The following is a 17,255-nucleotide window of genomic DNA, read 5'->3' on the forward strand; positions in this document are numbered from 1 at the left end:
ACGCTAATTATTATAGTAACAGAACATAACCTTCTTCGACAGTATTGGATTTCCAGCCTACGTGACTTTTCGCTAATTCTCTTTCGATTGCATATCCGAGAATAATCGATACTTGCGGTTTTATAACGGTACAAAGCTGACTCGTTATTGGCTGAACACCTGTAAGCTGAGTTGTCATTGGCTGAAAACACCTGAACTTTAATGAGTAGGTGTACTTTAATGACATGCATTAAAGGACTGCTACCAGGTGTATAATTACTACATTTCGGCATGGTCGAGCATAAAATATATTAAAGGTCTTAAACATAATGGGCCTACTCAACATTAAAAAATCAAGTGTACGCAAGAATTTGGAAATAATCGGGAGAAATTTTAAGCGTAATTTTAGGGCAGATAGCGAACCTCAGTCTCGACTTTAAATATAGAGATACTGTTACAGAACGAAACAGGTATCATACTTGATCCGCGATAGGATGAGAACATTGTGAATAATGAGTAGCTATCTTAATATTCTCCTGCTATACATCTTGGGGGGTGGAGTTGAACATGGTGTAAGTTCATATTCGGATTTTTCCTCAGTTAATATTATTTTATGTATAATAAAAGACTATTAGACAAGCAATCGGTGTATTTCGGCGGCAACGAGCTGAGCTCGTGGCTCGATGTTGCGCTCGGCCGTGGGTTCGAACCTCGCTTCAGTTGGATTTTCTTCGAGGTTTTCTCTAATTGCTAGGCGAATATCGAGTTATCTCAAAGCACATTCTCGGTCTCATGTCGCCGGAATACCATCGTAGTATTACTGATTCCACTGACACTGGATAATTTCAGCATCGCTAAATAACATGTTAAAACAATAGACAAACATTAAAATTTCACTCATGTGGAGACGGCACGTCCGTCGCCAGGCCTTCACCCAAGATAACAGAGTAAATCGCATTTACAACTAACAAACATCCGTACAAAGGCGGAATGTTGACTTTTCACCATAACCCCTGTACAGATAGCTGAAATTATTGCATGCCCAATAATAATAATAATAATAATAATAATAATAATAATAATAATAATAATAATAATAATAATCCGTGGTGCGATAGCCCATAGAGGGCTAAGGTACGTCTAGTCGGTTATTGGTCTCACCTTCACATGCCTCGCCAGAAGTGAGCAATCATCCAACCAGTAAGTAGATAATGTATGATAATTACAATGATCCTCCCAGGCATTATAGCTGGTTTTAGAAACCGAATTTTGCTACTCACTGTAGCTCTCCACATTCATCGCGATGCTGAGTGGGCACCGGTCCCATACACCGACCAAAATTTCATGAGAAAATTACTTTCTTCATGATTCGAACCAGCGCTTATTCCGTAGCACTAGTTTAAGACATGTCTTAGACCACGCGACTACGAAGGTATACATAACAAAAATACGAATCAATTTTATAAGGTACTAACCTCGTTTTTCCATCCTTTTTGGAGTACTCGTCCAGGTACTGTCTCCATCGCGCTACCAGATCATAATTCTCAGGCCGGTCAACCGTGAGGTTATGCACAAGAGAATCGTAATCTCCTGGTCTCGCGTTCGGGTCGTTAGATCTCATCTCGTATCGCAACTCCTTGTCTTCATACAAGTGATGCACAGCATCCACTCTGAATCCGTCAATCCCTCTATCCAGCCAGAATTTTAAAACATCCTGCACAAAAATACAGTATAGTGTTTGATTTCAATTTCTAGAATGGTAGGAACTTACTTATTTACTTACTTACTTACTTACTTTACTTACTTACTTACTTACTTACTTACTTACTTACTTACTTACTTACTTACTTACTTACTTACTTACTTACTTACTTACTTACTTACTTACTTACTTACTTACTTACTTACTTACTTACTTACGGCTTTGAAGGAACCCGGAGATTCATTGCCGCCCTCCCATAAGCCCGTTATCGGTTCCTATTCTGAGCAAGATTAATTCAGTCCCTATCATCATATCCCACCTCTCTCAAATCTATTTTAATATTATCCTTCCATCTACGCCTTGGCCTCCCCAAAGGTCTTTTCCCCTCAGGTCTTCCAACTAACACTACTTCATTTCTAGATTCACCCATACGAGCTGCATACCCTGCCGATTTCAAACGTCTTGATCTAATGTTCCTAATTATGTTAGGTGAAGAATACAATGCGTGCAGTTCTACATTTTGTAACTTTCTCCATTCTCCTGTAACTTTATCTCACTTAGCCCCAAATATTTTCCTAAGCATCTTTTTCTCGAACACCCTTAACCTCTGCTCCTAAAAATGAGAGTCCAAGTTTTACAACCATACAGAACAACCGGTAATATAACTGTTTTATAAATTCTAACTTTCAAATTTTTCGAGAGCAGACTGGATGATAAAAGCTTCTCAACCGAATGAATAACAGAATTATAGGAACACCTTAGAAAATTTGATAAGGAACAATTCAATCATTCCAGGGAAATCCTTTACAAATGAGACTGCTGCCCATTCTGTAATGGCGATGAACTGTCTTGCTGGAGAATGGTCAGTTTTTTATTAATGTAGATACGTACTCGAAATGTTAACCATCTATCTGTTCGCATTTACTCTCATCTTCGGAGTAAGACCTTCAGAACTCTGCTCAGTTCTTCCCTCCACATGAAATGTCAGAAAATTTTGTAATCATTTACTTTAATTTCTCGTCCGTGTTGGAAATAAAATTATTTTTTGATTAATTCTTAGGTCTGACATTTATTCCTAGTTCCTATAGATGTGAGCAATGAATTTAATAATTTAACTTTCCACCAAACAACGTAAAATTGCTACTTAGTAAGAAACTAGAGCAAACTGTTACTGGCAGCCTGCCATAATTATATTATGTACAATAGATTAATTTTTTTAAGTGCCCGTTTTCTCTTTACACTAAACTAACTTAAAAGAAGGTAAAAAGATAAACCCCATCTACACAGAAATCCACCTGTAACTGCTGGGCTATGCCAAATGTTATGAGATTCATCTGTTATATTCATTTTATTATCGTTATGGTAAATCTATCATTTGAAACCCTCAGATACTTTCAATGAAAATTTACTAAATGTCTGATTTAATAACATAAAGAGGTTTTGAATCACTTTTCATAAGTAAAACGGAATACAATAACGGAACGTTGGCACTCCACTGACAAAATATGTACCATAATTGCATCGCCATTGTATAATGGTTATTTTAAAATGATTAGGCATATTACACTTTTACTACGTCATACTACTTTTGACAAATAAAACTGTACGTAAGGACGTTTTTCAACCAATCCCACAATTTTATCACTTTCCTAGCATTGTTTATTTTTATAGCTTCCCTACTAGTTATTTGATTTTATCACTTCTCTAGCATTTGTTTCTTTGTTCGCCAACATTTCAAACTGCAAATTCTTTATGGTACTATAAAACATGCTTTGCGATCGTCATTTCTTTCTCGTATAGAAAGTCAACTGAAAATGGCGGCTCCGTTCAAATGTTCTGGTGAAGCTAACATTAGTGAAATAGAATTTTAGTAAGTCAATTAATATTTTATTGTATTAGAGTACTTTATTTCTTCTAATCTTCATATACTTTCTTCTGCTCTTATCACCTCCCTATCATTTGTTTCTTTGTTTGCCAACATTTTAAACTGCAAATTCTGTACGGTACTATAAAACATGCTTTGCGATCGTTATTTGTTTACCGCATAGACAGTCAACTGAAAATGGCGGCTCCGTTCAAACGTTTTGGTGAAGCTAACATTAGTAAAATAGAATTTCAGTAAGTCAATATGTTATTGTATTAGAGTACTTTATTTCTTCTAATCTTATACTTTCTTCTAATCGTGTAATACTCAATTAAATCCCACTCGAGTTTTGATTTTCTCTAGATAAATCAAAACCTCTAGTGAGATTACTGTTGATAATAGCTCAACTTCATCAACCGAAAACATTGGATGTAACATTGGCAATGTTAACGTACGCACTGCTATATCTTAAGAAACAAGAACGTTTTTGTTTATAATTTCCTTTACAAACACAAATATCAAGGATCTCCTTTATCACCTATCATGTTCAACGTATACTCGGAGGATTTAGTGAAGAACTGTTGCCAGAATATGAGAGAGATTATAGGAGGAAGAAGAATAAAGTGCATAAGATTTGCTGATGAAATAATGTTGTTAGCAGAAGAGGTGATAATACTAAGGGAAGTGCTACTGGAGCTAAATAACAGCTGTGAGCAGTATGGAATGAAGATAAATGCAAACAAGACGAAGACCATGTTTATCTAAAGAAAAATAAAAGAGATAAACGTGCGAATTAGAAATGAGGCAGTAGAACAAGTAAACAGTTTCAAATACTTGGGTTATACTGTAAGAAATAACATGAGCTGCTGCCAGAAAGTCAAAAGAATAGCAATGACAAAGGAAGCTTTTATAATATAAAAAGGAGCATCTTCTGTCGACCTCTGAAAAAGAACAAAGGAAGATACTAGTGAAGTGCTTTGTGTCGAGTGTAGTATTGTATGGTGTAGAAATATGGATATTACGACGAAGGGAAGAGAAACGATTGGAAGCACTTGAAATCTGGATATACAGAAGAATGAAACGTGTGAAATGGACATTCAGAATAAGAAATGAAGCTATGCTAGAACGAGTTGGTAAAGAAAGAATAATGTTGAAACTGTTAAGAAAGAGAAAAAGAAATTGACTGAGTCACTGGGTAAGAGGAAATCTGCCTACTGAAGGATGCACTGGAAGGACTGGTAAACAGGAAAGGGGCTAAAGGCGATATCAGATGATAGACAGTATTAAGATATACGAGTACATGTATCATAATATGGGGAGATCAAAAGGAAAGCGAAAAATAGGAAATATTGAAGAATGCAGGGTTTGCAGTGAGAGACCTACCCTTGAACAGAAAGCTGTGGATGAAAATGATGCGAATATTTCAATGGTCTATGTTTATAGGTACTCGAAATCTATATTTTATTCTTAAATAAAAAGCTGACTTTTATAAAATTACTAGTAAATTGGTTCCTCCGCTAGATGTAGAAATTCATATCCAAACGAGTAGAAATGAGGTAGGCCTTTATACTGACCAAGGTGCCATCAGGACAGTTTACGCCACAGAACTCCTTTTCTAACACCATTTTAACATCAAATATTGTATTCCCTCGTGTTATTGCTCTGTTAGCCAGTAGATATAGTAGGCCTGTTATGACAGGTTACATAAGTTAAGAGTAGATTAAAGCAAGTAAGTTTATTATTAAATTATGCATACCATCATTTCCTTGTCAACATCCAGATTTCTGTAGTTGAGATCCGGCTGCCTGGAGCTGTAACTATGGAAATAATACTGCCCCCGGTCTTCGCTCCAGGTCCACGCAGGTCCTCCGAATGCGCTCAGCTGTAATAAATACAATTCCAGTAACAGATTAGTGTAGTGGCATAGTCTAGTATATAGTCACGAAGCTTGAGTTGTTGAGGGTAATAGGAAGTAGGAATAATAGACTATGCCGGTAGGCCCTACTATTTCGCATTGTCTGTGATGAGGCGATAGTAGCGATCCTAGTGGTTAGCAACTGTCTATGGATGCATATTCCCTATGTCCTGAGCTTCGTGACTGTATATACTAGACTGTGGCAGTAGCTAGGCCTATGTGTCAGACTTAGATACTGTGTGAGTGTCGACAATTTTGTTAAATATTAACATTCTATGAATGAAGTATATCATAAAATATTGATGTAGAGAGTTGATCTTCTTTTTAAAAATTAATGGGTTCCTATTTTGCAATAAAAGACGATATAGGTTACTACTTAAAACCAATAAATGTTTTTTTTTTTTTTATTTCTGCGTTTATATTGCATAAAATGAATTGACCACTGAAATGGTGAAGCTAGTGCCAAGTAAAAATGATGTCCTAAAATAAATCAATCAATTAATGTCTAGTCCTAGAAAATTGTTTTTACTTTTCTTCGTGATTTTAGTAGTATGACCAAATGATTAGATACAGTGTGCCTGTTTAAATAAAGGATTAACTGTTACTAGTTATTAATTTACTTTTTTGCATGTGGGTGAGTTTACACATAAGTAAAGTAGTTAGTGTTAAAAGAAAGTCTCTCTGAATGGCAGCATTTCTCACATAATCTAATGAAAAGTTTTCAATTTATAATTGAAGTTAAATGCTTTACTTATGGAATTATGAAAAATGTATTTTGTGTGCAATCCAGAAAGTTAAATTGTTCATTTTATTTTGTTTTATAATAAATGATTTCATGTATAAAGAATGTGTCTAAATTCCCATTACGGACTTCGAGGGCTTGTAGTGGGAACCAAGACGGTTAAGTTTCTGTCATATCAGTTTCAGAATCTCTCATCTCTTCATGGCTTTGGCACTCGGTCTCAACAAGAAACTATTGTTCTTATACCTAAGCACAGAACTTGCCGTTATTCTGAACCATTCACAATCTACACCTCTCGAATCTGGAATCTTCTTCCTGCCGGTATTAGAATCTATCGGACGCTATCCTTTTTCAAAATTAAAATACACAATCACGTAATTCAACAGGCATAGTCAATCACATTCGCTCTTACATTTAATACTCATAAATAATATTTAATAATTTAACGTTTTTTCAGACTAGTTTACTGAATTGATTTTCTTTTATTATCCTAACAGTGATTATATTTAAACAACCCAATAAATGTATTTTACTTTATATGTGATAGTTTTTAGTAATTATCATTACATTTCTAATCTATTCAGATTAACTGGTAAGTTAGATAATTTCAGTAATAATCTTTCACAAGGCATCTCTTATTATTATTATTATTATTATTATTATTATTATTATTGATGTATTTGTCTTAATAATTTATTGTAAACATGGCTGTGTGGAAGATAAGATCTTAGGACCTTAATTCTGTCAGGTAAAATAAATTATTATTATTATTATTATTATTATTATTATTATTATTATTATTATTATTATTATTACTACCACCATTAATCTTAGCATTTTTTTCGGAAGACAGACCAGTGTGCGCTGTTTATTCTACTACCATATTTTTTTCTTTATGCCTCACAGTCTTCATAACTTGTCTTAACTTTAGACTAATGCCTCAAAATTCTTTCCTTTCTTTCTTCTTCTGCTAAACCTCCTCCATCCATACCAATCGACTTTCAATCCAATGCGGTGGAGGAGAGGATAGGCCTATATAGATATAGATCAACATTGCTGGTCTCCCTGGTCGTATGGACAGCACGGCTCAGGCGCACAGTTGAGAAAACACAGGACAACATATGACAAGGAACAATCTTCCAGTCCCGTGGACGGAGATAAATCTCTTTCTTTGCCCACACTGGAAACTGAATCAAGAACCGTTTTGTCGCAGCGAACACACTGTGCATATAGTCGCAACGGCGCACCTAATATGTGAACATTTCATTCTTTCAATAGGCTACGTTTTCCTGTAGGCCAAATAACGCCACGATCACTTTAACAAAAATTTTATAAGATCCAATAAGTGATACCAAATTATATTTAATCAAAATAACGTGTCCTAAACTTTTCAATTGTATAGCAACTCTTGAAAGCTCGTGATATATGAATATAATAACCATGTTGGGTCCGATAAGTTGTATGAGTAATCAAAGTTTATTTCTAGTAGGCCATCAAAACTTATCTAATTGTATTACAAAATCACAATGTTTTTATTTCAGCATATCGATAGACGTTTTCGGCTTAATTAAACCATCATCAGATCTTCCGTAAACCCCGTAAAAATTATGAACAAGTTGTTACATTGTGAACAATCAGTGGAAAAACAATGGGTTACATGATTGTAGGTCATGCTAATAGATGTAAAAATACGTGCAAGTTACTATAAGATATTAAAAATTATACATAAAAGATAAAATGTTAAAAAGCAATGTTCTAATATTAGATGTGAAAGTTGAACAATATAAATATCAGAACGACCCTCTATGCAATCATATAATTGGAATTGCATGATGTCTGCATTTACAAACGTCAACGCTCGCAACATATGTAATCTTTTAATGGAAACGGAGTGGAAGAAATGTGTCCGATGCTGCAGGAAGCTGAACCACAAATGCAAAGGAGCTTTACGTTTACAGATTGACTAAGTATTATCATACTGAAAAGTAGAGGGGGAGGGAGAGGACGTGTTGGAATACTGGAAACTGTCTGTGCGTGGAAAAATTAAAGTTATAAAGCGGACTATGTAAGTTTGGAAGATATTCATTTAAGAGATATATACTATTATGTATTGCTTGCGAAATGTAAAATTCTTCAGCAATATGAATTCGTGGATTATCATTCATGGGGTGGATGACCTGTAGTGTATAATTTATATTGGTTAGCTCGTGACCTTGTTCTATCAGATGTGTTGCAAATTTCGATTTTTGTCTATTGTATTTAAAATCGGAAACATGTTCATTAAACGGGGTTTTGTAATTTCTGCGTGTTTGACCAGTGTACTTGTTGAGACAATTATATTGTTCAAATCTCACATCTAGTATTAGAACAATTGTCTGCTTTTTAACATTTTATCCTTCATGTATCATTTTTAATATTTAACAGTAACTTGCACGCATTTTTACATCTATTAGCATGGCCTACAATTTCATGTAACCCATTGTTTTTCCACTGAGTGTTCACAATGTAACAACTTGTTCATAATTTTTACGGGTTTTACGAAAAGTCTGATGATGATTTAATTAAACCGAAAACGTTTATCGCTAGGCTATGCTAAAATAAAAACATTGTGATTTTGTAATACAATTAGATAAGTTTTGACGGCCTACTAGAAATAAACTTTGATTACTCGTGATATATAGATCTGAATTTTTGTAAATATTTGTGGGTATGTCATATTGGCAATGAATTCAACATATCCGATAAGTGAGTTTAATGTACAAGTGTGGTACCTACTCGAATAGCCTAGCACTAGGAAAATAGGAAGACTTCTTAATGTACTTCCCTCACTAGAAGTATTAGCATTACCCAGTTGTTGGGAGGCAGGCGTTCGTACGTAGTCTCATTGATTCTGCCGTCGGCCCAGATGTAGTAGTCTTTGTACGTGTCATCCTTAACCGACGACTTCTCGAACCATTCATGTCTGTCACTGCTGTGGTTTGGAACGAAGTCCAAAAGAAGTTTCATTCCTGTGAAAATTCAAATTGCCTAAGAACATGCATTATATGTACAATGAATGTGGGACAGAATGGTTTTCATCACGTGCTTTATGTACCGTAATTATATAGAATCTTTCATAAGTAACGAGTCTATCGAAAAATAAACTATTTTGGATAATTTTTTTGAAATGATGTTCATCCTTACGAGAAAGAATCCTTCCCGGTGCCGTAGAGTCGATATGGAAACAAACAGCCCCCCCCCCGCCAAAGGAAGCTACTTATCCATGTGTAATGCGCATTTGATGCCAACTTAAAGCAATCTATGGCCTTCTATACGCCAAGGGTAATGGCACAGGTCATGCGTATACACATTGTTGTGATAGACTGGAATGATAAAATGTCACGCAGCCGCTTAACGTTATTGCAGAAGAGAAACATTTCCCAATCCGTTGGCCTCTGCGATCACCTGATTTGACTCCCCTGGACTTCTTTTTCTTGGGATCCATCAAGGATCGTGTCTATGCGACTAAGCCACGCACCATTCCTGAATTAGTTGAACGAATTGAACACACGATACAAATGGTTACGCCTGACATGGTCACCAGAGTCCATGAAGAGTTGATACGTCGCTTACATTTGTGCATTCAACAGAACGGAAGACATTTTGAAAATTGTACACAATAATTTGTCAAAAATTGAAATTGTTTTTAATTTATGTGTTTAATAAAGGTTTAAAACACTAAGCATTCTTTTGTTTAATAGCTCTGGCGGTGAGGGGAGGGGATGTTTGTTTCCAAATCGACTGTACGGCACCGGGAAGGGTTCTTTCTCGTGAAGATGAACATCATTTCAAAAATTATCCAAAATAGTTAATTTTTCGATAGACTCGTTACTTATTAAAGACCCTGTATGTTAATCCGTATTTATACACTTATTACGACAAATTGAAAATATTCAGGTGTAACTTAATATGTGGGATAAACCTCTAGTATGGTTCAGAACTTAAACGTGATTATTTCATGTAAATAAACGTGATTTTTTTTCAGTAAGCCAATTTCTCTAGCTCATCTTCACAGTAACCAAACGTTAGTCACTCTCCTTGAACTCTCAGAGCACCTAAGTCACTGGTGAACCACAATATGTAACAACAGAATGTCATAACTCGTAAGTGTATTTTTTCAATCATACTAATACTCTCAAGAAGGAGTACATTACCTTTGGCTTCGGTTTCAATCCTTAACTCATCAAAATCCGATAATGTACCGAAAACTGGATCAATGGACTTATAGTCGGAAATGTCATATCCATTATCAACCATTGGAGATTTGAAAATTGGCGACAGGTAAATTGCATTTATCCCAGTGTCTGCTAAGTAATCCAGTTTAGAAATAATGCCTGACAAAAAAGAAGTGTTTGACATTAGTCGTTGCGATTGTTTTGAGAAAGGCATAACTTAAAAAGGTAAAACACATGTAAGAAAAATGTAATATTGGAACAAAATATTAAGTACAGTATTACTATTGTGTACACATTAATTTGTACAAAATTTCCTCTCATTGACTTAACTTACAAAAGCAATCAATATCCGTTGACTAAATTATTGAAGTTTCTTATGGAAAATTCCTTGAAATGTTACATAATATTACTGTACAAAAGCACAGTTAAATTCTACCACCCCCTAATTATTAAATGTTAAGTAAGAGGGAAAGAAATTTATCTTCAGTCCATGGGATTGGGTGTTTGTCCCTTGGCATGTGTTGTTCTATGTTGTCACAGCGGTGGCCTGTGCCATGCTGACCACACGACCAGGGAGGCCCATAATGTGTGCCTGTCAAGTGTTGGTCCATATCTATATACCTTCCTAAGTCTGTAGGAAAACAAGAGTTTAAATAGAGAAAGAAAGAAAGAAAGAAAGAAAGAAAGAAAGAAAGAAAGAAAGAAAGAAAGAAAGATTAAGAGGAGTATACCACAAAGCTATCTATTGCCGTGGTGGTGGTGGTGGTGGTGGTGGTGGTGGTGGTGGTGGTGGTGGTGGTGGTAACGTAGTAGTAGCAGTGTTGGTATTAGTTTTATGAGTTGCCCTAAACCCAGTAGTGATGTTTTTAATTGTTTATTTTACGACGTTTTATCAATTACTTAGTTTATTTACTGCCTGGATGAGATGAAGGTCATAATGCCAGCGAAATGGATCTAGGGTCCAACATTGAAAGTTACCCAGCATTTGCTCTTAACGGGCTGAGAGAAAGCCCCGGAAAAAACTTCAACCAGTGACTTGTCCCAGCCAGGATTTCGACCCGGGCCCGCTCGTTTCACAGTCAGACATGCTAACCGTTACTCCATATCAGTGAAAGTAGTAGTGGTAGTGGAGATGATAGTGGTAGTAGTAGTTCGCGACGAATTGCTCTAAACCCAGTAGCGATAATAGTGGTGGTGGTGGTGGTGGTGGTAGTGGTAGTGGTAGTGAATCGCCAAAAATTTAGAACCATATTTTAAATTGCTTATTAGAGTTATAGCTGACTAACGTAACATCACAATGAATTATCAAAATAATGTAGCGACAATAGGACTATATGAGTGTTAGTACAACAGTGCTCAATATTTCACAACTTAAAGGTACAATATAAACGGATTTAATACAGAAATAATACTTTAAAATAAATCGATTCAAATTACAAGGAAACTGATTGAAATAATTTATTAGACTTTATAAATAATTGAAGTTAAAATATATATTTTAAATACGTTTTGTAGAATGGAAGAAGTGTGATTACATAATGTTAAGCATCAAAATATTAGAAAATAAGAAAATAATACTTTAACAGTCTATGAAAAGATTTTTAGATAAGCGCACAGATCCGTTTAATGTATGCTTATTAATTTAAAATATCTCGAAATAAGTTCCTGATTTATATATAAAATTACACAACATTTGTTAATAAGTTGTGAAATATTCAGCACTGTTGTACTAACACTCATACGGGAAATCGGGGGAATATGGCACCTTAATGCTATTTCGGGTGCAATATCTCTTGGTTTTTTCTAATAATTAATTTTGCAGCTGGGATATGTTTCTTAACAATCTAACCATATTATATAAGAATCCTGACTGCTTACTCCTAAACGTATGTATGTAAAACTGGAAAATGCAAATTAATGTGTTTTGCCCATATTCCCCCGAGTGTAGGGGTAAAATGGACATTAATGATGTTAATCACAGACAACTGAAAGAAGTGAAAAAACACTTAAAATACTTGAAAATATAACTGTATTAACTATATTATATATTGTATATGCAATTTGTGATGGTTACTGCGTAACGCCTTTGGCAGATGTGACTCTTTGGCGATGAATGACGTTAGGAGATTCTAAGACATTTGTATCAGTGGAAGGAAGTGTATGAATTGTACGTTTGTCACCTGATGCTGCAGTGCCAATGTAAGCATAAACAGGAAAGACACTCATGTGCAGTGGAAAAGGGCCTGAAGCTCGGAAGGAATTTACAGCCCGACATACATTGACACATCTGTTCCATGCTTCTTTGACAATGGAAGCAAACTCGACCTTCGTAAAAGGTCTCCTATGTTGCCTGAAGAAAACTGAAGCACCACTGTTGTAAGCTTTCTTCAGAGGACCAAACAGACCCTTATCTGCTGATTGAAGTCAGGCTGTGGGGTGTGGAGGAAGACAAAACATGCATAATCCGTTTTCTACTGCAAAGTTAAGAGTGCCAGGATTACAACTATGTGAATCACGTCCATACACTATCAAAATTGCAGATACATGCTTACTGATGTTGAAATAAACAACGAAGTTCTTGATTATTGAGAAAAATACACGAGGTGTGATCATTAAATTCCGAGATTGTGTCTGCTGTGGGCGAAGGAATCACGTGATTGACACCTGTGCACAGCAGTGAAACTAGACGACCTTGAAGAGATGCGACACAAAGTTTCGAAGCGCTAACTTCATTGAGACCTGTGTCGCACAAGGTTTTGTTAGCACGTGCATCCGCGCATTTGCGAAATCACGATCGACTCGAAATTGGAGTAGAGAACCAACGTCAAATTGTTTGGGAAATCGGCAACCGTAACCCATGGAATGTTGAAGCAAGCCTACGGGAATGAAGCAGTGAGTCAGGCGAGGTGTTTTGAGTGGCATTCGCGTTTCAGAAATGGCAGAACATCGCTGAAGGACGACGAGAGGCCAGGTCGACTACACACGTGTAACACTGCCGAAAATGTCGAGAAAATTGACAAATTGTGTATAATGATCCTCACGTCCATTTTAAATATGAACGACCACAACTCTGACACTGTACCAGCTCACAGAGCTCTCGCAACACTCCAGTTTTCCACCCATAATAAGATGGTCGCCGTTTATCTCCCCCGTATTCACCAGATTTGGTCACCTGCGACTTTTTTTTTTTTTTCCGAAGATGAAATTCAAGCTAAAGGGTCGCCGTTTTGGCACAGTGAAGGAGATCCAACGCGAATCGCAGAAGGTGCTTGACAGGCTTCAAGTACGCGACTTCCAGGAGGCATTCAAAAAATGGGAGACACATTGGAATCAGTGTATAGCTGCCTGGAAGGGGATAGTAGCCAAATTTAAATGAGGTATTTTTTTTCCACTTATGGGATAGGTCTCGGAATTTAATGATCACACCTCGTATCTCCGTTAATGTAGGCAGACTGCTTGTTGAAGTACAACTTACTGACAGCAGGCAGCTGTTCTTTCAGTCATAATTGCCCTCACTCCTTTTATAGTGATACTTGGAGGAAAGTAGTTCCCTGCTGCATAGGCGCAGGCCACAAGGGTAATGGTTTCTGCCTTTTATTTAGGATAAATGCAATGCACCACTTTGTGTTCTTTGAGTGCAATGACATCTTTCGCTCTTGTAATCATTTGTAGGCCATTTTCATCAAGATTGAAAAGTCATTTCTATAAAGTATAATGCTTGCCCATATTCCTCCGAACATTAGCACCCATATTACCCTGACATGTAGGGTTTACTTTCAACAGTTGGCACTACCATAAACTATTCACAAAACAACGTCTGACGCAATAGAACGGCAGTTCAAGATGTGTATTCTGTATGTATACTATTAGAATTAAAATATTTTCTAAAGTTCATGTGTAATATATTGCATATAACATATCTATAGTCGACCTGGTTGGCAAGTTGGTATAGCGCTGGCCTTCTATGCCCGAGGTTGCGGGTTCGATCCCGGGCCAGGTCGATGGCATTTAAATGTGCTTAAATGCGACAGGCTCATGTCAGTAGATTTACTGGCATGTAAAAGAACTCCTGCGGGACAAAATTCCGGCACATCCGGCGACGCTGATATAACCTCTGCAGTTGCGAGCGTCGTTAAATAAAACATAACATTTTAACAACATATCTAAAAATAAGTACTGTGAAATTTTTGTACACTTGTAAGTCAATACGTTTTAGATGCTGTTTTAACGATGATATGAGACAATACTGCACAGCGCGCTTCCCACAGCAACCATTACGATACTCTCATTTTATACTAACCGTTATTAGCGAAGAAACATAATTCGCTGCAAGAGTTTCGACATGAAAACGTAATATTGCCTATATTCCCCACGTGCCCATATTCCTCCGAATTCCCCTATAGTCCTATTGTCGCTACATCCTCAATATTTTACAACTTAAAGGTACACGGGAAAAACGATCAAGATCAATCAAAAATCGAAATTGAGTTATTGATGCCATCTTATAGTGGAAAGAGAGTGCTATGGTTTAGCTATTTTTCTGTTAAAACGATCATGGCCCTCGAAAATGAGCGTTGAAGTGTTCATGTACCGGTACTTCAGAAGAACGAGTCCACGCCTGTGTAGTAACGGTTAGCGCGTCTGGCCGCGAAACCAGGTGGTCCGGGTTCGATTCCTGGTCGGGGCAAATTACCTGGTTGAGGTTTTTCCGGGGTTTTCCCTCAACCCAATATGAGCAAATGCTGGGTAACTTTCGGTGCTGGATCCCGGACTCATTTCACCAACATTATCATCTTCATCTCACTCAGTTGCTAAATAACCTAGGATGTTGATAAAGCATAGTAAAATAACATACTAAAAAAAAAGAACAAGAACGAGCAAGCTCCAGTCGGCTCTGTGGAAAAAGATCAAGATCCATTTTTCTACTCTACTTTTTCTCCTATGTTTTGCCGTATAATGCTGCAGCTTTCCGGCAATTTATTTAAAATGACCTGAACGATACTTTAATTTTACTTTTCCACTGCTGAGTACAGATGCAATGATTACTTTTCGCACTAAGGTAAACAAGGTCTCATATTGCAGCTTGAACAAGGACAATGAAAGGAAAAGAAGAAGAAGAATATTTTTAAATTAACCATCAGATGGCCAAAAATAAATTAAGTGTTGGAGTTAGAGGTAGTGTTTCACTATAATGCACGCTTTATCTCATGTATCTCGAAGTTTTCTATTTGGACCTTGATCGTTCTTATTTCGGAAGTTTACACATTGTTTGTTTATATTGCATCCAACTTTAGAGCAAAATGTAATTGTTTAATTAATAAGAAATCATCGTTCTTACATTCCACTATGGCAATTTCTATTAAATATACCAGTGAGGGAAGTGAGACAGTATGCGCCGGTATGGAATACCGCCACTGCTTTCTATACCCAGAAAACATACCGTTAGTGAAAAATGACATATCGTCACTAAAAAAATGTGATCCGTAAAAAATAATTGTTTATATATTCCTTCATAGCCTTCTGGAACTGTATTCAACGCGTATTTAGACACATTTATTTGATAAGTCAACCTGGAACGCTTAACAAAGGTAGCATTTCAAGTATAGAAGGCTGTGTTCTGTAGCTTGTGGTGGCCATTGTTGCCAATTTAGTGACTATGTCATCAGATCTTATTCTTTTAAAATATTTGTCAATGACAAATATAGTTAATTATGTAATATTTAAATAGGGTTACATACAGTACTATTTTAAGTATTCGCACTTTGAAGCTTTAACATTATTTTAAATGATAAGTCTCATTGGACATTGCAAAGTAATCTAGTAAATAACTGAAGTAACCTGAAATTTATTTTATTAAGAAATTTAATATGTTGCGTAAGCTTCAAAGACTGGTGTTACTGACTAAATGAAACAATTTATTGCATGGTACTTGTATGTTGTAAAGGAAAGGGGGTAGGCCTACGTCTTTTTAAATCGAGGTATGCCAGGGGAAAATCTTGGGGTAGCATACTGTCTCTGGTTTTTTTCCCACTTCCCACACTGCACATAACTAAGTATTAAGTGCTTAAAATTTAAAATTAATTTTTCTCGAAACTTTCTAAAATGTACCTTGATTGTGTACCTTCAACTGTACAATAATCGACGAATATAACACTTCACTACACTTCTTTGAACAGGAAATTCACTGAGCACGACATTCCTTATACCAGACATCTTGAATTTTTTACATATTTTCTTTGTGACATTAAGTGAAAACTCAGCCTGTAATAATTTTCTAAAGCAGAACACATTTACCTTTAATGTCTCCAATTCCATCTCCGTCGCTGTCCTTGAACGACCGAGGATATATTTGGTATATCACAGCAGTCTGCCACCAATCAAGATTATCTAGCGTTTGATTGATATACACTGTTTTATCATTTATATGTACTGTCGTAATATTATTGTCAGCTTCGGAAAGATCACCAATGAATACAAGAGCTGAAACGACTGCAACCACCAACCACATTGCCATGGCGACTACTTGAATCCTTCTGTACTCTGCAAACAATTGTATAAGTGCAAAGCAATGAGGAAACGATAGGCCTAACATGACCTGGAAAATCAGCGATAAGAATTCTGCACCTGACCATTTGCGCCGAGCTGTTTTCCTTAGCGCTCACCCAAGGACGTCGCACTGTACTTGTCTTCTAGTAAGCATTTAATTTTTGTTGTCTCAGTATCTACGCGAGTTCTAGTGAGAAATGAATGAGATCCTGAAAGAAATTGTTTCCATTAATTTATAGGATAATTAATTTTTGGATTGCCGTATAGGCTATTTGCCTTTAAGCTCTTCTCCT

The 17,255-nt window shown here is 36.3% G+C and overlaps 1 protein-coding gene across 2 annotated transcripts in view; it reads right to left on the reverse strand.

The window, feature by feature from the left end:
- The window catches only part of LOC138700299 (maltase 2-like), a 53,425-nt gene extending 36,379 nt beyond the window's left edge, over nucleotides 1-17,046 (reverse strand). The window contains exons 1-5 of one of the 2 annotated variants that reach the window (XM_069826823.1): nucleotides 16,711-17,046; nucleotides 10,396-10,575; nucleotides 9,050-9,210; nucleotides 5,302-5,427; nucleotides 1,455-1,693 (exon numbers count right to left, since the gene is read on the reverse strand). In XM_069826823.1, the coding sequence (XP_069682924.1) occupies nucleotides 1,455-1,693; nucleotides 5,302-5,427; nucleotides 9,050-9,210; nucleotides 10,396-10,575; nucleotides 16,711-17,008 (1,004 nt within the window). In that variant the 5' untranslated portion in view covers nucleotides 17,009-17,046. The remainder of the gene's footprint in view (nucleotides 1-1,454; nucleotides 1,694-5,301; nucleotides 5,428-9,049; nucleotides 9,211-10,395; nucleotides 10,576-16,710) is intronic. The other variant, XM_069826833.1, reaches the window with a different exon arrangement.
- Between the last annotated feature and the right edge of the window lie 209 nt (nucleotides 17,047-17,255).

Source organism: Periplaneta americana, chromosome 1 (genome assembly GCF_040183065.1).
Source record: "Periplaneta americana isolate PAMFEO1 chromosome 1, P.americana_PAMFEO1_priV1, whole genome shotgun sequence".
Lineage (NCBI taxonomy): Eukaryota > Metazoa > Arthropoda > Insecta > Blattodea > Blattidae > Periplaneta > Periplaneta americana.